The following is a 22,396-nucleotide window of genomic DNA, read 5'->3' on the forward strand; positions in this document are numbered from 1 at the left end:
CACTTGCCAGTCAGGTTGTAACGGGTCTGCAACATACCAAACTTGCTCTACTTAGGACGCCAAGATGAAAGGTTCATTGGTAATTCGATCATCTCGGTACAAGAAATTATTGAAGTTCACCAACGTGAAATTGAAGACATTTTCTTTCTTTTCGTGAATGTTGTCGATCCAGTCACACTTAAACAACACATGTTTCTTCTCATTGGAATATCATATCTCAACAATATCTTTCAATTGTCCATAATAGTACATAGACCCCACACGAGGATTCTTGTCTTTCCGACTAGCATAACTTATGGTATCTGCCTTCAAAGCTACACTATAATTTTGTGTGGCTCGACGATCATCCATGGCCTTTACTCGATACCGAAACCCATTCAGTATATACCCGTTGAACCTCCTTGCCAGGTTATGAGGACCATTTGCCAATTGAATAATCTCTTCAGAAAATATGACATCAGTAGTCCTTCGCAAAGTTTGGACCTATTTAAAACAAAAATGTAAAATTTAAAATGTAGTTCGACTTAAGTAACTAGAATCTGTAGACTTAAATACATACATGTTCCTTGAACCAAATGTGAAAAGTTTCAAAATGTTCACGCCGAAGCTGATGATCGTCGACACGAGGCATTTTGAGCTTAAGTACTTCAAGGTGTTTGCTGTGTAGATTGAAAATTTATCAATACAAAAAATTTGGTTCAATATTCAATAAAACATAATAAAATATTGAATGAGTGACTTAACCTACTTTATGAATGGTTGAACCGCACTTGTATTGAATAAGATGTACCGCTGAGCTTGTACCCAAGAAGTATTATCAAAATAAAAGCTTATGTTTTCACCAATAGCATGACCCAAATTATCATCACCACTATAGTTCCTCACGGGTCGACTAGATTTGGTTTCCACATCATTGAGATATTGTGCACAAAAATTCATACATTCTTCCATAAGATATCCTTTAGCAATTGATCCTTCAGGATGAGCTCTATTACGCACAAATTGCTTCAAAGTAAGAAGATACCTCTCAATTGGATACATCCATTGAAACTGAATCGCTCCACCCAATAATGCTTCATCAGCTAGATGTATAGGCAAGTGCTTCATTATATCAAAAAAATTCGGAGGAAATATTTTCTCTAGATGACAAAGTGTTACAGCGATACAATCTTGAATATATTGCAAATCCGTCGCACGATTCACTTTGGAACACAATTGTCTAAAGAAATTGCTCAATTCAATTAAGGGTTCAATTACATTCTTCGGTAATGATCTTCGAATAGTCAATGGAATAAGTTGTTGCATTAGAATATGACTATCGTGGCTCTTAAGACCCCCAATACTTCTATTATGTGAGCGCACACGACGTGATATATTGGATGAATACCCGTCGGGAACTCTTACTTCCCTCAACACTTTCAAGAACAAATCTTTCTCATCCTTGGTCATCGTGAATTGTGCTAGTGGTAAATAGGTTTTATTCAACCCTCTTAACTGCAAATGTATGGGTTTTCTAATATTCATATCTTATAAATCACGCCAAGCATTATCACTATCCTTCGATTTTCCTGCAACCCCTAATATTGTCCACAACACATTGTCACAAACATTCTTCTCTATATGCATCACATCGAGGTTGTGTCTTATTAGATTGTGCTCCCAATATGGTAATTCATAAAAGATACTCTTTTTCTTCCAGCTATGGGTGCGATGTCCAGCTTTCTCCTTCTTTACTTGTCTTCTATGCCTCTCCTTAAGGTCATCCCTCTTGTATTGGGTTAAAATACCCTCAGATTCTAATTGTAGCAACATCTCAGTTCCAGACAACAATTTTGGTTTGAGTTTGACTTCCCGACTACCATCAAATGATACTTTATCCTTTCGGAATTTATGGCCACTAGGTAAAAATTTGCGATGACCCAAGTATGATTGTTTCCTACTATGCTTCAACCAACACGATGTAGTTTCTTTATTACAACAAGGACATGCATATTTGCCTTTAGTGCTCCATCCTGACAAGTTTGCGTATGCAGAAAAATAACTAATTGTCCACAGTAAAGCTGCATACATTTGAAACATTTGATTTGTTGATACATCAAATGTTGACACACCCTCATTCCATAGTTCTTTCAACTCCTCAATCAACGGTTGCATATACACATCAATCTTGTGACCAAGTCTTTTCGGGCCGTCAATAAGTACGGATAAAATTAGAAATGGTTGCTTCATGCACATCCATGGCGGCAAGTTATATGAAATGAGCGCAACAGGCCAAGTGCTATGAACTATGTTCATCATCCTGAATGGGTTAAAACCATCAGATGCTAAGCCAAGTCTTACACTTCGGCAATCATTACTAAAGTCAATATTCTGATGGTCAAAATCTTTCCATGCAAGGGAGTCAGCAGGATGCCTAAAGACACCATCATTAGTTCGTTCCTCTGCATGCTATCTCATTAACTTGGCCGTCTTAGATGACATAAACAACCTCTGCAACCTTGGTTTTAAAGGAAAATACCTCATCTGTTTTGCAGCTATTCGTTTGCCACCTTTGTTAGGACCATTTGAACCACCATCACCATTTGATTTCCATCTAGAACTGTTGCATATGACACATTTATCAAGATTGGCGTCCTCATTTCGAAACAACATGCAACTGTTGGGACATACATCCCACGTCTCATACGTGAAGCCCAAATCTGTTGTGACCTTTTAAGCTTTATAATATGAGTTCGAGAGTTTCACACCCAACGGGAACGCTTCATTCAATAACTCAAGCAACATGTCAACAGACTTGTCTGTTCACTGATTAAGCACCTTCAAATGTAGAAGTGGAACAATGAATGACAAAGATGTGAACTTCTGATAACCCGGATACAATTCACTTTGTGCATCTTGAAAAAGTTTGAAATACTTTGCAGTCTTTGCATTTGGACCGAGCTGGGGTTCAGATGCATGGGGATCAAGTCCCTGTGGTTCATTACTCTCAACACTTGTACCAGCATGTGGATTTTCCATAGCTGCTTGTATCATTCCAATCATATCATCCCTAATGTCTAAATTAGCTAATGTTTCATTCTCTCGATTACCATGCAGAGATACGTAAGATTCCCCATGATTAATCCAATGTTTGTATTTTTTTAAAAAACCATCAAAATCAGATGCTCCCGTACACCCTCTCGTACAAGATGGTATCGATTCTCACATATCCTACACGGACAACTGATCATCGAACCTTCAACCCTATTGGTGTAGGCAAGCACAAGGAATTCATCAATCCCATTAATGTGTTCGCTCGGCATCCTATTTGGCAAATCAATCCAACTCTTATCCATCATCGGTACTTCCTTCAAATATCGCTTCTGCACACATCCACAAAAATATCTCATCAAAGTAACTCCAAATATAATACCTACGTATTCATGCACTATGATACCTATCCATCTAATTGCTCTCAAATAAGTAGGTGGTCTTATCCCAGTTAGTTATTTACCGATTTGATGGGAGAACATAAAAAATGAAATACTTATACAACAACACGTGGGACATAAAAATGCTGCAATACACCAAGTATTCCATCACTAATTCAACATGTCTAGAATATCAAGAGGTGCACAGAACATCATAGGCTTTAAGAGCCAGGAAAAAAAAAATGCAGACAAAAATAATTACACCCTCATCTCTTAAAACAAGTAGTACACTTCCATTACATAGCAATGAATATAGCTATCCATTAAATTTTTAAGGATCTAAAATGAATTGATGTCATGTATCCAGTTTCCTAAGTCTGATAAAATTAATTTGTCATTTGCAGTAACAGGTTGGATCTAACACATTTATGACTTTTATATATTCTTTAGAAAAATTCACTTTGCCTTCTTACATGCTTGTACCACTTTACCTGAACTATCAATTTTAATAATTACCCCTTTAAACTATTGCCATTAGTTCAATCTAGTTAAAATCAATTAGTCAATTAGACTTAGGTCGGTTTCTCTTGTCTCATCTATTTCTATTTCTATTTCCATTAGTTCAATCTAGTCAAAATCAAATGGTTCTACACCCACAATCACACCTTTTATGAATGTTAGGCCAAAAAAAAAAAAAAAAAACCAATAGTTCAGACAAATAATCAAACACATAGAACACAGGGATGAAATATACTGTGCCCAATAAGATTACAGAGCTGACCTTCTCAACTCAATCGCATACCTCACAACAGGCCAAAACAAGGATCATTTCCAAAATTCTAACACATTTCAATATGTAAAAAAACCCCAATAAAAATAGGGGAAAAAAGAATAGAAAATTAATTTTCTAACACATTTCAATAGGGAAATTCTAATAGTTTCAGAATTATAAATAGTATTTTTCATAAATCTATAATTAATATTTTTGTCACATGCAACACTAAATAATTTACATGAATCAAAATTATATGAATAAATTACATGAATAATGCAATACTAAATAATGTGGAGACATATATAATACATATTTACATCATATATAATACATATTTAAAGTTAAAGTCCAGGTTTACATCATATATATGTATATAATTTACATCAAATAATGCAACACTAAATAATTTACATGAAATTCAGACGCAAATTTGGCAGAAAAATAATGTGGAGAATTCAAAGTTAAAGCTTTAATGTCAGATCAGGCGAAGACAAATTTGTTCTTGGTGCTGGAGCCATAGCTACAAAATTTATGTTCGAATTTTGTCTAGACCCAAAACCCAAATAGCTACAAAATTTATGTTCGAATTATTTTTTCTAGTTTTTTTTTTTTTTTTTTTTTTTTTTTTGTAATAGAGGTTAATACATTTGAAAATAATCAAAAAAATATAAATGGCTGGTATTTCTGATTCACTTTTTTAGTAACTTCTGGTTTTTTTTAGTTTGAAAGTCATGTTGTTAAACGAAATTTTACACTTTAATTTATGTATATCATATATATATATATATATATCACTACAAAAAAATTGCCGGAAACTTCCAGGCCAAAACAACTCTGTTTCATCGTGTTCCACAAACATTGGCAACCCGAAATAGCTTTGTTCAAACCTCGGCCCACCAAATATGTATATATATATAGAAAGAGAGAGAGAGAGAGAGCATACGCTGAGTGAGTGAGAAAGGAGTGCTTGAGATTGACTGAGCTCGTGTGAGAGAAAGATAGAGACGCCGCACCACTGCTAGCCGTAATACGCCGTCGTTGCACCACCGCAAGCCGTCGTCGACAACGATTGAGCCTGGTCACCGTTCGTCGCTTTTCACTTATTTAGGGATTTTGGGGGAAAAAAATATGCTTCAAAGATTTAGGGATTTTGGATCGAAATCATCGAGCACCAAACAATAGGAGAAGCGGGACAATTTTGTTTATTACTTTTTGTGACGGTACATTTACACCGTCGCAAATGATAAATAAAAATAGATAAAAATGACGCCGTTTTATTTTGCAACGGACATTTGCCGTCGCAAGTTGTCCAATATTTGCAACCGCAAACTTCTGCCGTCTCAAAAAATTTCTTTTTACGACGGTATATAGTGCTGTCGCAAATACTTTCGTATTTATCACACTTTTTGTCTAGGTCTATTACCGACGGTACAACTGCCGTCGCAAAAACTATTTATTTGCGACGGTTTAAACTGCCGTCGCAAAAGGTCATTTTTTGCGATGGGGACCGCGCCGTCGCAAAACGTTCTATGTTTTATAATCCCTTTTCTTGTAGTGAAAGTTTTATTTAAAAGATGATAAGTCTATTTAATCCCACAACCTTTTGAATACTCTCAAAAGTCCACTACGTATTTTTCTTCTTCATTCTTCTCTATGTTCGTTTTTCTCTACCTCTTTCTCTTCCTGATTTTCGGTGACCGGCGATCATACCTTACTTACTCTCTTTCTCTTTCTAATATATAATCAGCGACGACTGATGACCATCATTGTTTGGGGTTCACTGACAACCACTGACCATCGATTTCTTACTTCACCTTTACCAACGATGAAAGAGATGAGTTTTCCGCAAAGAATATTAATAGATCTACTCAGATCTGATGTAGATCTACATCAGATTTGAGTAAATCTACATGAGATTTGAATAGATTTAAACTAAAAATAGTTGCCGAAGTACAATATTCTCTCTATATATGTTTCTCTCATTCAATTTCTCAATTTTTTTACCTTTTCTCTGCTACACACTTATATTTTCCTATCTTAATGGAGAAAATTTTCAAATTCTAAATAAGTTGTTTTTAAGTTTTAGTTACAAGCGGTGAAAACTGTGAAATTTTATAGTTTCAATTTTTTTTGGTACTGAAATGAATCATGCTTTAAAACTGTAAAATTTTACAATTTTCATAACATTTTTTAGAACTGTAAAATTTTACAGTTTCATAATATGTTTTCTAGTTTGATTAATAAGAATAAATACTTAATAGAATCATACTTTGAAACTGTAACACTTTACAATTTCAAAACTTATTTTTCAGTTTGATCAATATTGAAAATTATTTGCTTAAACCCTACAAAAATTGAAAAATAATATATACTTTTTTCCATTGTTGTTTGTTGTTGTTATTTTTTTTTCCCTTTCAGTTTTTCAATATTTTTTGCTATGATTTTTCACTATAATTTCTCTATTTTTTTTTCGACAATATTCTAGACATTCCGGTGAGTCTCTGATGATATTCTTGACGTTCAACGAACATTCTGGCGACTTCCAGTGACGTTCAGAACACTCTGGCGAACTTCCGACGATACTCCAACAACTTCCTGATAATATTGAATATTCTGGCAAATCTTCAGTAACCGTTTGACGGAAGTCTGACGATTGTGAGATGTAGCAACGTTTTAAAGTTATAAAAAAAAAAGATTTTTTAGTAACAATTAAAAATATGTAGGATTAATTGGTGCAAATGTTTTATTTTGAGACTAGATGGATTTTGAACTTTGTGTATGGAACTTAGAGTGCGCCATCTTTTTTTTCTATGTAATACATATTCAACAATAGATATAAGGGTATAATAGTTCAACAAATAATATAAATCAAAAAAAATATAAATATATAAGACTAATTAAATTATAATTTTTTTTTAACGAACTTATTGAGATAGAACATCTGTAAATAAGATTTATCAATAAATTTTTTTTTTTCAAACTTTCCAGCGAGGTTTGTGCAATTTATCAAGAATAAAAACAAAACGAATCGGGTCACATTAACCCGCTTCAATGGACAAGTAACCGGATTCAGCAACTATTCGGACCCCAAATAACCGCCCTAATCTCCCCTACCCGCTTCTCTGTCCTCCTTCTCTAAACTCCTCTGCCGCAAAACTCTCCCTCTCTCTCTCTCTCTGCACATTCAATCTCCGACTCTCTTCAGACCTAAAGACCAATGTGAGTATTCGCATCTTCATCTCCAATTCACTTCAAGTTCTCTTTTTTCTTGAAGATTCAAACCTATTTTTACAATTTCCAAACTCAAATTCACTTTTTTATTTTTGGTTTGGCTTAAAGGTCTCGAATATGCGTGAAGAATTTGCCAAAGTACGTAGCTGAGGATCGGCTCAGAGAATTATTTTCTCAGAAAGGAGAAGTTACGGATGCCAAGCTCATGCGAACCAAGTATCAAACCCTTTATACATATATATGTGTATATGTGTGTTTCCTTGCTTCAATAGAATGCTCTAATTTTTTTTTTTTTTGGGTTTCTCAGAGATGGTAAGAGTAGGCAGTTTGGGTTTGTGGGTTATCGAACTGTGCAAGAAGCTGAAGAAGCTCTCAAGTATTTCAACAATTCATATATGGATACTTACAGAATTACTTGTGAGGTGTGTGTGTACACTCAATTTAGTCCTGGTTCTTATATAAAAATCAGAACTTTTTACCACAATTTTGCTACAATCTTATAGCTTAGAGGAAAAAAACCCATCTGTTAGCTTAAGTGGTATTTGAGAAACAATGATGAAAATATATATATATATATACCTTATAGTTTGTTACCAGATTTTAGGCCCTGTTTGATTAGTAGGATTAATAGTGAGAGGATTAACAATCCATGAGATTAGTGAATGATTGGTTAACTAGCTGAATTATTGAAATAAATAATTCCCTTTCATTCATGTTAATTGTGTGTGTCAATTTCCGATCACACTGCCAATCAAGCACTCAGCTGGAGAATACTGGCAGAATAGATTAAGCTCGAACGATCTGTCACAAAAAGAAGAGATTCCGGCGGTGGTTCGTCCACCCGGGGTCACTCCGACGATCAAGCCAGTTACCTTTCAAAGATAGCAAAAGTGCTTAACTCACTATTCAGAGCATAAAAAGCATACCTTAGACCCATAGGGGTGCCTCTCTTTTATAGCCAACACTTACCTAATCCCAATAGAAGCCTAGCTTCAATGGACTTAGGATTACTGCTAATCTTGGACTCCCAGTAGGATTGGAATAAACTTTCTAAGAGTCTTATCTTTATCTAAACTAAAGTTCTCTCCCATTCTAGGACTCTTGTCCCTTATCCGTTTATCCCAGATTCCGGTTTCTCTGCAGATAATCTCGGCCTAGGGAAGAGATCATTTCGGTGTCATGACCAAGACACGTGACACCTCGGTGTCACCTCGGCCACGTGCTGTCATTTAAAAATTATGTCCCGACGCCCTAGGTTTTATTACCTCGACATCCTGAGGTGATGGAACCAAGGTTTTGAAAAGCGGTTGCGGTCGCTGTAACGGTGGCGGTGCCGCGGTTGCGGTTGCGGGGTGTAAAGGCCGTAGCGTAACGGTTGCGGTAACCGGAACCGTGAATTTTTTTATTTTTCGCACAATTTGAAAAAAACTTACCGATACGCATATTTTTTTTCCATAATCATATTTATTGGGGTTTAAAATAAATATTGATCAATTTTTATAAATTTTTAAGTATGATTCAATATATTTCATATTTTTAAATCATTATAAACTGAGTTTTTTACATTTTATTTTACTAATTAATGACTTTATATGTCATAAATCCATATTACACTTGTGGTAAAAAAAAAATTATTAGAGTTAGACGTATAAATTTATTTTTTAATTATTATACTTGTAGAAGCATATGCAAATTTTAACTTGAATAGTTTTTAAAAAATAAATTAGACATGCTAATATAATCATATAAAAATTAAAAAATAAATTATAAAGAATTTTTTTGGGGGGGTTTGGATTAGTTGAATATTCATTCTCTTTTGGGATAACCTATAAATAAAAATAAAATAAACTAATAAAAATTGACATGTGTAAAATATCTATTAATATATAATTATAGGTGTTTATGTTTTCTAGATATTTTCTAAAAAAATCAATCACTAATTATTATATATAAGATAAACCAAGACAAAAGTAAGAGAATAAATAAGAGTCTAAATATATATATATATATATATATATATATATATTTTAATCAAGCCAAATCGATAATGACCACATTATTATTATGATTTTCAAATAATATATAGATAGATACATACAAACAAAATGGTTGACTGATAGTAGCTGAATAGAATATTATAGGTCTTACAGTTTCAACAAATCAATAACATATTATTCATCTTCCCTCTTCTCTCTCTATCTCCTTTTCCCTATTTTCAGTTTTTTTTTTTTTTTTTTTTTAATGTTTTTTTTAAAGAAGCAGTTCAGAACCGTTACGTAACGGTACGTAACAGGCCGTTACGGCCGTTACGGCACCGTTACGACCGCTATAGCGGCCGCTACGGCCAACACACCTGTGAATCTCAATCACACTGCAAAAGCGGCCGTAACGGGTGGCGGTAACCACCACAACCGTTACGTAACGGCGTTACGTAACGGTTGCGGCCGCTTTTTAAAACCTTGGATGGAACGTATATCATTCCTTTCATTTAGCACATCGGCTAAGTTCGCTTTATCTTTCATTATCGAGATCATCATTCGTCGGCTCAAATATGACCAAGACTTAGTCTGTTTTCATCAATGCCTTAGAACCAAAAAACCAAGTTTTGTTCAAGTTTCACAACCAAGATCGTCCTCCTAGCCGAGGTCTTGCTCCATTAAATTAAGAACTCTAAGAGTTTCATCACGCGTATGAGCTGTTATGCACAACAACTCAACCGTTTTTGCCACGCGTCTTTCCCCTACTGAGCCGTGCTTGACACGCGCCATTAAGTCGCATCGCACTTGCATGTTCCATCTGACAAACACGTCGTCCTAGGCACACTAAATGCGGTTTTGCTGCCATTTCGTGTGTTTGATCAAAATCACTTCTCTCTCTCTGTTTTTTCACTTTTGCATCTTCGTCTTCGTGCAAGCTTTCTCTCTCTAACTTTCTCTAATCCTCCTATTGCTTCAAGCTCTAAAGGTCTCTGCAATCACCGACGTTCACCTCCTCCGACGAGGTTTTTGCTGATCCTTTCTGTTTGCTGCAATCATCTGACTCCGGCGTACTCAACACCGGCTTCATTTTTCTTCTGTGAGTCACTATTTCCTCCTTTATCAGTCTGTGTTTTTCTTTGTACCTTGTACTTTTTCTTACTTTTTGAAACAATGCAAGCTTTAATTTGGCCGACATGCCATTTTTGTAATCTAAACAATCATTCTCTAATGTCAGGCCGAGGTGCCTTCTTTCCTTATCTGAATGCATATACAACTTTTTTCCCTTTCAAGTGCTTTGAATGTTTGTCTTCTTTTTACTCTTGCATGATTCTATACTTAGAATAATTTGCATGTCTTCAATGTACACCTTAACTATGCAACCTCCTCGGGGTGGAATACCTTGGTTAAACCACTATCCATTTATTTCGGCAAGTACATAGGTACTTCTTTTCAATACAACATTGGCTTAACTTTAAGAAAAATTTCAACAAGCGTTTAAACCAATCTTCCTTTAACATAACCTCGGATTCACTTCAACTTGTAAATTTTTCATAAAATTTCAACTAGTGTTAAACATGACCGCAGTTTAACTTCAACTTGTAAATTTTTCTTAAATTTCAACAAGTGTTAAACATGACCTCAGTTTAACTTCAACTTGTAAATTTTTCTTTAAAATTTCAACAAGTGTTAAATCGATTTAGGCTTAAAAATTCCAACTCCCAAGCATCATTCTCCAGCCCTCTGCCCCCTAATGTGAACTTAAGTTCCACTTGGGTTCTCATTAAGCATGTGGCTCTAACCTCGTTGCTGAAGTCTATATTTAAACAGAGACTAGCCGATGTTCTCAACCTTGGTTTTTCTGTTAATTTTTCCCAAGTGCACTTAGTTTCAATCTGTGTTTGACTCTGCCGATATGGCAAGTCCAGGTTAATTCAACTTAGTTCAACTCTATTATATGCAAGTAGAAACTCTGCCATATAATAGGTCTAAGTTATTCGTCATGTTTCAATCAGAAACATCGCCAACTTAGTTCAACTCTATTATATGCAAGTAGGAACTCTGCCATATAATAAGTCTAAGTTATTCGTTATGTTTCAATCAGAAGTATCGCCAACTTAGTTCAACTCTATTATATGCAAGTAGGAACTCTGCCATATAATAAGTCTAAGTTATTCGTCATGTTTCAATCAGAAACATCGTCATAGGACTGGTCGGTCCTATCGTACAGATTTCAAATTCACAAAAATCAAACTAGCACTTTATTATTACTTCAGTCGATATGCCCCATTGCCGGCAACCGAGATGATTTTATTTGGGCCAAGTTTGGCCTCCCTATTATCCGTCTTATTGTCGACAACCTTTCTCAGGATGAGGTCCCTAACCTTGAACTCTCTTGGGCCAACCTTCTTGTTGTAAGCCCTAGCAAGTTGTTGTTGGTATGCTCTCAGCCGAATTGCTGTTCTCTAGCACGTAGCAGGTGGATTTCAACAACATTTTCACGCTTTTTTAGATAGGTTTCAACTTCTTTTTGCATGTAAGGCCAAAAGAATCTCTGCGATATTGCTCTATAGGCAAGGGATCTGCCCCCTGCATGGCTTCCACCTACTTCTTTGTGGACCTTATATAAAAAGTCTTTAACTTAGGCTAAGCTTTTCTCTTCTCGGACTTAATCATCTAGGCCGAGATCTTGTTTTCTGGAATCTGGAATCTGCTCACTTAGGTTGGAGGGATCAGTTGTGACTGCCTGTGCAGCCCTTAATCTTGTCTCTTGCTTGCTGTATCCAGTGTTACCCTGGTCTCGCTTTGGCAAGCCGTTTCTCTTTTCTTGTGTTGACGCCTTTGTCCCCGGCGTGTCTTCCTCGGCCCTTGCATACTTCTCTATTCTATCCATGAGTTCCTCCATACTCTTTGGCAGTGTCTTTGCCAGTGATTTTCGTAGCAGACAGTCATCTTTCAGGCCGTTCTTAAAGGACACAACCGCCACCTCTTGGTTGCATCCTGGTATTCGGTTGAACACCTCGTAATACCTCTTGGCATAAGTCCTAAGGCTTTCATCCTTACTGATTCTCAGGGCCATCAGGGAGTCCACCCTTAATGGTTGTAGTTTGTTTGTCACAAACTTGGCCATGAACATCTCGGGTAGGCCTTTCCAGGTTTTCATAGTTCCTTTCAGCAACTTGTGAAACCAGTCTGATGCAATTTCCCTAAAGGACGAGGGGAACACCTTGCGGAGCAATGGCTCATTCCCGGTGTATAATGCCATCGAGTTCAGGTACAAGCCGACGTGAAAGTTCAGGTCCGACTTACCGTCGTATATCTGGAATCTCGGCATGTGGAACCTTTTCGGGGCCTCAAATTTGTCCAACTCTACCGAGAACGGCGTCCTCGGCTTGACCGGAGAGGTCACCTCGGTATCTTGTCGCTTTCTCTGGAGGTAATCCCTCAGATTCTCCTTGGTTCGTCCAGGAGCTCAGCTATCTCCAGATTTCAGCCTCTTTGGTGCACTACCTCCACTGTCATTGTGAGTCCTTTTGGACCTCCCTCCATTGGTCGTGTCGAAACAGAGTTCCTTCCCCTGAACATCCCGATGTTCTTTGGTGTAGGTTTCTTTTGTTCGACGTGTCTTTTGGGATTCTCCATGCACGACCTCCCGCGAAAACCGGTGAGAATGTCCCTTGGTCCCACCATGCTGAGGGACTGTAGGAACCGTTTTCTGCCCCCCTTTCTGGGCACCTTTCTTGGCCGCTAGAATCGGCGTATCTTGTAGCAAGAACGATGGCTGCATGACGTTGTTCCGCATCATGAAATTGACAACCGTCTACAGGTTCGCCAATTTGTCCGCCATTCCCTTCATCTCGTCGTCCCTTCGCAGGCATCTATCTTTCTATACTTGGAGGTCGTCCTCGTTATAATACCCGCTCCGGTCCGATTTCTTCGATACGCCGCCCTCCTGGCCGATATCTTTTCCTCCGTGATTCTTATCACGAGTCTCTTCATTGCAGTTGTCTTCTTCGACGTCAAGGTCAATATGTTTCCCACTCTCAGTAGGGGTGTCGTCCCCAACCTTCTCTTTCTGTCCGTCGTTAGCCATCTATTCTCATTTTTTTCCTACAGACGGCGCCAAATTATGTGTGTCAATTTCCAACCACACTGCCAATCAAACACTCAGTTGGAAAACACTGGCAGAATAGATTAAGCCTGAACAACTTGGCAGAATAGATTAAGCCCGAACGACTTGTCACAAAAAGAAGAGATTCCGGCGGTGGTTCGTCCACCTGGGGACACTCCAACGATCAAGTCAGTTATCTCTCAAAGATAGCAAAAGTGCTTAATTCACTATCCAAAGCATAAAAAGCATACCTTAGACCCATGGGGGTGTCTCTCTTTTATAGCCAACACTTACCTAATCCCAATAGAAGCCTAACTTCAATGGACTTAGGATTATTGCTAATCTTGGACTCCCAGTAGGATTGAGATAAACTCTCTAAGAGTCTTATCTATATCCAAACTGAAGTTTTCTCCCATTCTAGGACTCCTGTCCCTTATCCGCTTATCCCGGATTCCGGTTTCTTTGCAGATAACCTCGGCCTAGGGAAGAGATCATCTCGGTGTCATGACCAAGACACGTGACACCTCGGCCGACACTTCGGTGTCACCTCGGCCACGTGTTGTCATTCAAAAATTATGTCCCTACATTAATATATAATCCCAATTATATGTTTGTTTTGCATTATTAATTGTAGGATTAAAAAATCTGCCATTTTGTTGGATAAAATGTCCTATCAGAATCTAACCCTGATAATAAAAATTGCAACCAAACATTGGAATGTGAGTACCGTGGATTAATAGTCCCAATCCATGCTATAATCTGCCCAATCAAACAAGTCCTCAAGTGTGGTGGCAATTTTCATAGACAAAATGAAGTGGTGAGGGAAATGCATTGTGTGCTCTGATCCTATCTCAAGCATAAAAATACTGCATTAGATAGGACGTATGGAATTTATGCCAAAATGGGCTTTGGAAAAACATAAATAGGTAGCTCTCTTTCAATTCAATTGGAACTAAGATATTCATTGAGCATCCCTAGCCTCTCTAGAGTTCTCAAGACCTAGGAAACCTAACTTATATGTACTAAGAGAAGTATTTGGTTTTAATTCATTTGTAAAAATGGGAAGGTTTTATGTGAGGATTGGTGTTCCTGGGATGTTTTAGTTCATGTGATTTATTTTATTATTGCGGTATTGAGTGGTATGCTTATCATGAATTGATTTATATTGAACTGGAAAACTGAATTAATAATCCACTGCTTGAGTTATTTTTAATTAGTAGTTAGTAATAACAGTTTGGCCTAATCAATCCGTCTAGGCACAAACTGTCTGCCTATGCCCTTTTCATAGTTGAATACCCACACCATTGCAAATTTGCAATTACGAAGACATGTCCAAAAATAATGGTTTTTTTCTTCAAATTGGGAATCGAATTAATTTTAGTAGCTTTCTGTATCTAGTAGATTGGATGCTTGATTTACAGGGGATAGGCGTGCAGATTAAGTCATGCTTACGGCACATTAAGCATGACTTAATACACCCCAATTGCTTGCTTCTTTTGATTAAGTCTGCAAAATCGCTTTGATGCCTGTCCATATAAAATGATTTCATTTTTGAAGCATGAGAACTAGCAATATCCATTTGCGTACTTTGAATATGATAATATTACAAAGCTCATTGCGCTTTAGATGATGGTTCTAAGATAGTATGTTGGAAGTAATCCTAATTTTTTTATCACCAGATTGCTCGTAAAGTGGGGGATCCAGATATTCCTCGTCCATGGAGTCGGTATTCCTTGAAGAAGCAAGAGACAGTAACTGAGGAGGTGAAGAAAGTTGGTCCCAAAAGTGTGGGCATTGCAAGTTCTAAGGAAGAAAAAAAGATTAGTACAATGGACAGTGGAAGTGATGACCCTCAGCTTCAGGAGTTCCTGCAGGTAATGCAGCCCCGTGTCAAGTCAAAATTGTGGGCGAATGACATATTGACAGCTCCCATTAATGAGCAAAATGGAAAAGGTGGTGACAAGAACACTAAAATAAAAAAGGTAGGCAAACAGAAATTGGCTCAAGTGCTGGATGAGCTAGATGAAACTGATAAAAGTGAAAATGGGTCATTAGATGCTCAGGTAGCTGAAAAATCAAATAAGATGGCTCGTGATGAAGTTATCTCAGATATGGATTACTTCAAAAGTAGAGTACAGACAGAGTGGTCAGATTCAGAAAGTAGTGATGACAAGGATGATGGTGACGATAGTGACGAAGATGGTGTGGGAAACATTTCTCTGAAGAAAAGTGATGTGCGCCGAGATGTTCAGAAAGTAGATCCTAAGGTACAGCATGATTCCTTTGAAAGAGAAGCTTCTGAACAGAAGTTTGAAGAGGACTCTTATGAAGATTCTGAGCATGAGATGATTGATTCGGGTGATCCATCGTCGAGTTTGAAAGATGATGAAAAAGAAATTTCAGAGATTAGTCGTCTTTTTGTCCGTAACCTTCCATATACTGCAACGTATGCTTCTATGTTCCTCCTTTTGTAGTGCATATTCTGCAACACATTTTTCCTATGCAGTGAAATGAATTGATTTAAGATGCTGTTACCATTGCTAATTGTATATTCTGATTTGTCTTCCAATCCAGTGAGGATGAGCTGGAAGAGCATTTTAGCAAAATCGGCAATGTTTCCCAGGTTCATCTCGTTGTTGATAAAGATACAAAGCGGTCAAAAGGATTTGCTTATGTAGTTTACACGCTTCCAGAATCTGTAGCTAGGTATTTGTTTATGTGCTTAAGCTTCTAGTTTTGTACCTTGTAACGTCCTCCCACTTCAGTCGTAGAAGTTTGCTCTGAGGTGCTCTACTTATATAGTATAATTCCCCTGATTATCATTCCTTAGATTTTGAGGCTTGCATGATGCGGATTCCTAACATTGTTTTTGATTACGAGGGTTGCTAGGTTCATACATAAAAGATAATTACGATGGTTAATAATTAATAAATAATCTTTGCTTACAATGTTATTGGTTGTTGAGGTTGTTCAGTGTCTAGGGACGGAATATGAGGCTCTTAAGTTGTTATATATGTTCTTATTTCCTGCAGTCTTTTGAGTTCGGGCCTCCTATTATGCTGTGCAAACAGCTCTGGGTCTTGATAATTTGCTGACATTTTTTCTTTGGGTGAAAATTCCGTGAGGTTCACCAAAAAAGTGGTGGTTTACAGACGTCATTCAGGGTGCATGTTTTGCACTCACGCGTCAACTGGTGAAGGCATAAGTATTAGAAAACACAAATTAAAGGAACTTCTAGAATAAAAAATCAAAGCATGCTTTTGATTTTGAAGCGAAAAGTTCCTTTTGATTTGAAGAGAATCTCAGGAAAGGACACAAGTTAGAATTTCCTCATTGCCTCATCCTTTTAATTCAAAATCAAGAGTTTCTTTTGGTTTTTCAATTTACAAAAATGCTCTGTAGTGATGTGACGCGTGCCTTGGATGTTGTCTCCATACCCGGCCCTCATCTTCAAATCCAAGAGTTTGTGGACATTGTTAAATTTAAATCCTATTTCCTTGGCTTTCCTCGCTTTTGCCTTCTTTTATTTTTTGGGATTATTCTATTGAAAGAATAATTGATATGTGGTTTCTTATTCAGAGCATTAGAAGAGTTGGACAATTCAATTTTTCAAGGGAGATTATTGCATATTATGCCAGCAAAGCAAAAAAATAACTCTGAGAAACAAGAGTAAGTAACATTGAGATTTTTTTCTCATTTGTTTTTCAGTTTGCATGGTTCGTGACTGTATAGTTTCATTTCAATTAAATGATCTGTTGCTATTTGACTTTCGCTCACTTTATAGGATCAATGCTTCTGCAAATGTATCTTCAAAAACACTTAAGCAACGGAGGGAGGATGAGCGGAAGGCATCTGAAGCCAGTGGAAATACACAAGCATGGAACAGTTTGTTCATGCGCCCAGATACGGTACATTTCAAGTCTTTTATTATAGTATTGGATATAATTTTATTAAAAATATTGTTCTATTCCGCTTCCAATAATTGAATACAATTGCAGGGTGTTGCTGATTAATAATTGTTGATTCAAAGTGTCACTTATATCCTTCTTTCTTTATCACAACAATTTGGACTTGAAACAAAATACGAATTTGAATGTTCTCATTTGTGGACTGGTGTCTATACTTGGTTGTTACTGTAGCTAAGGTCAGCAAATGGGCACATTTTGTAGTATTTTGACTTTGCATGTTCAATGCTATCAAGCACAATTGAAAAATCTGTAGCTCTTATTTGACTCTGCTTAATTGCTTCTATGCACTTTCCTCATGTCATGCTCTGCTTTTCTCATTTTCATTTTGTCTTTTGTTTGTAAATAGGTGGTTGAAAACATTGCTAGAAAATTTGGTGTAAGTAAAAGTGATCTACTTGACCGAGAAGCTGATGATCTTGCTGTCCGTATTGCTTTGGGAGAAACTCAAGTAATTGCAGAGACAAAAAAAGCTCTTGTAAATTCAGGAGTTAACATAGCCTCATTAGAAGAATTTGCTAGTGGGAGAACTGATGGTGCGAAGAGAAGTAACCATGTTATATTAGTGAAGAACTTGCCTTACGGTTCTTCTGAAAGTGAAATGGCTAAGATGTTTGGCAAATTTGGGAGCTTGGACAAAATTATTCTCCCTCCAACACGAACATTGGCTTTGGTATGCATTTTGCCTGTCATGCTATCATTCTAATTGTTATGGGTTGAAAATTGCATATTCAACACAGCTTTTATTTAGCTTTTGTTATTAGTTCCTTTAATTTGTTAGCTCTCTGAGTTTCTAGCCTTCGTATCTTCTGTTGGGAAACTGGTCATCCTCTAAATCCAGGTTATGTACATTCTTATCTGTTTTGACACATTATTCTTTCTCAGCATGGTATCGCCCTTTTGGGAACTAGGCTTTTCATCACAACATTCCTAGGGTTTCTGTTTTTTTTTTTTTTAATGGGGAGATGAACAATGGGTTATCTTTAAGGATGGATCAACTTGGAGGTTGTTTTGGTTGTTCGTAATTAGAAAAGTGGAAGCCTTCTGAGTATGTGAGGGTATTCTGGGAAGTGCATGAATGCAATGTAAGCTAGATCTTTGTTTTGATGCTTACAAGGTGACAAGCAAAGGGAAAGAGAAATGAATCCATGAAAGTTAGATATTAGATCATTAGGTTTTTGGCTGGAATGCCTGGAATGGTCCATGCTTGGCCTTTGTTTGTCCTAATGTGAATAAGTTATGTTGTGTGGTAGCCCTCTAGAATTTAAAAGCCCTTGGTATAATTTCCTTCTCATTTTTTGTTTCAGTTTAGTTAAATTGGGTGAAGGATTTTCTTCTCCTTGTGTCTTGAAAATTTATGTTCCTTTCATATGTTTCTTTTTTTTCTTTTTCATTATAATTTGTAATGTAAGATCATTTAAGTAAATAATTGCAGTAACCAGCGGCACCAATTGAAATTACTTGTATTGATTGTTAAACTGTAATATCTGAATTTTCTTAATATTTTTATTGATCATGACGTTTCAGGTTGTTTTCCTTGAACCAGCTGAGGCACGTGCAGCTTTCAGAGGTTTAGCATACAAACGTTACAAGTAAGTTCGTCTTTGTTTCTCTTTTGGTCATTAATAATGTTTCGCATTAGCAATTTCAATTGGTAAGCTATAGTGGTAGTTGAAAATGTTTTGTCATGTCAGTATCCTAGCTCATCAGAGATAGCAATCGGTCTGGTTTGTCTTAGGTTGGCAAGGATCCCAAGTATCCAACCCGGCACCTCATTATTATTTAATTATCTTTGAGAATTGATTACTTTATTGTTTCTCAAATCGAATGTCTAATAGATCCCCATTTCTTATGCAATTTATCATTAAAATTTTGTTACTACCTATTTCATCATGGGTATTTCTTACTTAGGTGAAATGGTATTGGAAGTTGAATCGTGTTTCTTCATTTTAACATAGGGACGCTCCACTGTATTTGGAATGGGCACCTGGTGATATTCTTAGTCAAAATTTCACTTTTGTTGATGATGCAAAAAATACTGTCATTGTTGGTGAGCATGAGGCCAAGAGGGTATTATTAGAGCAACATGTGGAAGGAATAGCAGATGCTGACATTGATCCTGAAAGAATTGAGGTTTGATAATTCACATTAGTTTGTTTCGTATTTTCCCATGTTTTAGTCTTTTACTGAATAAGTTTTCTTGATTAGATGTTATGTCATTTTTTTTAATCAGTGAGAAAGGAAGTGTTTCTCATTATCTGTCATTGGCTTTTATAAATAGAAAAGAAAGCAAGACTTGTTAGACACTCCTCAAAATATGTCATTAGTTTCCATAACCCTCATACAACTGAAAAAAGGAAAGAAAAAAATGACAGTACAAAGGTCCAACACTCAGAACACCCTAGGAAAATAAAAATAAAATCACACCCAACCCCTGCAATGCCTCAATGATGTGCCATTTCCGCAAAAAAAAAAAAGAGTGTTTTCTCATTATCTGTCATTGGTTTCCATAAATCACCATTTGCGTTCCCAATTATTGCAGTAGATTGAACTTCCAGATATTTATCTCTAAACTTTCTCCTATCCATGAACATAACAAAAAAGGTGTTAGCCGCGAAATGAAGTCTATTTTAGCTCCCTTTCCTTTTTAGAAGTTTTTAATCTTTAATTTTTTATCTTATCTTCCTAAATCTCATCTCTCCTGAATAGTTGAACTGATGAGATCTCTCTTCTGAAGGCTAGTACAGGTTTCAATCTTCTTCTCCACCTTCATCTTCCTAATTACTTGACCAACCTGTTCATGACTCAAGCTATCTGTGTTATCATTTGTCACAGTAAACATTTATACTCCACCACTTTTGAAATACACTTCTTAATTATTAATAATGAGAAGTGATAGTAAATGATAGTATAGCTTTGCAACTGCTACGTAATGGATCTATAGTTTGTAGGCCTTTGGTATTTCTGTTCTTTGACAACGTTCATATTGAATATATGCTGTTGCTTGAGTTATTCCGGCCTTTTATGTGCATGCTCTGAAGTACCTGCTACTGTTCTATGGAGTATATAGCCATCCTAATTTCGTGTTCGCTGTTATGTTGTCCTTTGTGCTGCAGTCACGTTCATTATTTGTGAAGAACCTCAACTTTAAAACATCTGATGAGGCACTGCGAAAGTATTTTAGTGAACAAATCAAAGAGGGAAAAGTCCTTAGTGTCCGGGTAATTTCTACTTCCAAGCACCTTTACCACATTATTATTGAGCTTCAATTTTTTCTGTAGTCACCGTTCTGTTCTGTCCATGTGCAGGTGAAGAAGCACTTGAAAAATGGAAAGAATGTCTCAATGGGTTTTGGTTTCTTAGAGCTTGATTCTGTTGAAACGGCAGCAAATGTTTGCAGGGATTTACAGGTAATATATCCTGCTTAATGAACATCATTTGCATAAGATTTGACCCAACACTCCTTCTCTTCCAGGGAACTGTTTTGGATGGGCATGCTCTCATTTTGCAACTTTGTCATGCTAAGAAGGATGACCAAGTACGGAAAAATGTTGACAAGGATCGGAGTTCAACAAAATTAATTGTGAGAAATGTAGCTTTTGAGGCAACAGAGAAAGATCTCAGACAGCTGTTCAGCCCATTTGGCCAGGTAAATTTCAGTTATTGCATAATATAAGTGGCTGTAAGTAGTAATAATTAGCCCTTTGTTGGTTTAACATCAATAATATTAATGGTCAAGATTAGCGGGATACAATTTAGTTGGGAAGCTATAGTAGTGTAGATCTTCTAAGCAACCCATGAAGATCGAAGTGCAAGTGCTGGAAAATAACATTCACAAACGGGCACCCTACTAGTAGTTTTAGGCCATGATTGGTTGCTGGGGCTAAATTTTGGGGATATATAATCCATTCTTCTCCCATGTTTGTTTTAATTGGATAAATAAAAGTACTAACGGTGTTATCTTACTTATTATACTAAGAGGAAATCGTACAAATGTTGTATACTTGTTTTCCTCCCATTTCGTACTTGCATACAGCCAACAAACATAGTACAAAAGAACATACAACCACAATACTTAACATTAGCATTTTTGTGTACTAAAAGCATATCTGAAATATAAACACATATTTCTTGTTACTGTGCAGATTAAAAGCTTGAGGTTGCCAATGAGGTTTGGAAACCACAGAGGCTTTGCTTTTGTGGAGTATGTTACAAAGCAAGAGGCACATAATGCACTTCAAGCTCTTTCAAACACTCATCTGTACGGTCGCCATCTGGTATGTGTATTTTTATCCAAAACTTCAAACATGTTTACCTCCCCACCTACCATATCTATAACTGCCTTGTAATTTTCAGGTTCTTGAAAGAGCAAAGGAAGGTGAGACCTTGGAAGAATTACGGGCTAGAACAGCTGCTCAGTTTAGTGATGGGCAAGATGGGTTAGGTTCAACCAAGTTATCAAAGAAAAGGAAACACATGGCCGTCTTGGATGAAGGGAGCGTTAAATTTGAAAGGATTGCTAATTAATGTTTCAAAATATTTTCATGTATTATATGAGTTATGTTTCTCATGTGTCCTTATATAATATATGTTTTTTGTTTTTTGCTTTCCCCTTATTTTATATGTTGAGTTGGCCCCATTTTTCCATGTTGGGTGCTGGTAGAATGTAAGTGGATCATGTATGAGTCAGCTGAAATGTTAAAAATTGAGTTCTATGTTTCCATGGCCCTGAGCTTTTCTTTCCCTTTAATTTTCCTTGCTGGTGGCTAAATTACTTTTTTTGATTTCAAATTGAACAAACAAGTTTTGGTGGGGGAGTAAGTCTACATACAAGGAAAGTTGAAAGGAGATTGTCATTCATCTAAAAAAATCAAGTTAATCGGATGTCGGTAGTTACATTATCGTATCACATTTATTTTAAAAAATAG

At 36.6% G+C, this 22,396-nt stretch overlaps 1 protein-coding gene across 1 annotated transcript; it reads left to right on the plus strand.

Annotated features, from left to right (window-relative positions):
* The first annotated feature begins 7,264 nt into the window (after window positions 1-7,264).
* Window positions 7,265-22,189, plus strand: LOC114281941 (nucleotide/nucleic acid binding protein). The gene is made up of 15 exons (XM_028224521.2): window positions 7,265-7,404; window positions 7,525-7,632; window positions 7,724-7,838; window positions 15,183-15,949; window positions 16,078-16,209; window positions 17,083-17,172; window positions 17,288-17,411; window positions 17,818-18,141; window positions 18,996-19,060; window positions 19,427-19,601; window positions 20,585-20,689; window positions 20,777-20,878; window positions 20,944-21,117; window positions 21,614-21,745; window positions 21,825-22,189. Coding segments are annotated over exons 1-15 (2,586 nt in total). The 5' UTR covers window positions 7,265-7,402; the 3' UTR covers window positions 21,996-22,189.
* Window positions 22,190-22,396: the final 207 nt, after the last annotated feature.

The sequence above is a fragment of the Camellia sinensis genome, chromosome 9, assembly GCF_055761805.1.
Source record: "Camellia sinensis isolate YWXY chromosome 9, ASM5576180v1, whole genome shotgun sequence".
In the NCBI taxonomy this organism is placed as follows: domain Eukaryota; kingdom Viridiplantae; phylum Streptophyta; class Magnoliopsida; order Ericales; family Theaceae; genus Camellia; species Camellia sinensis.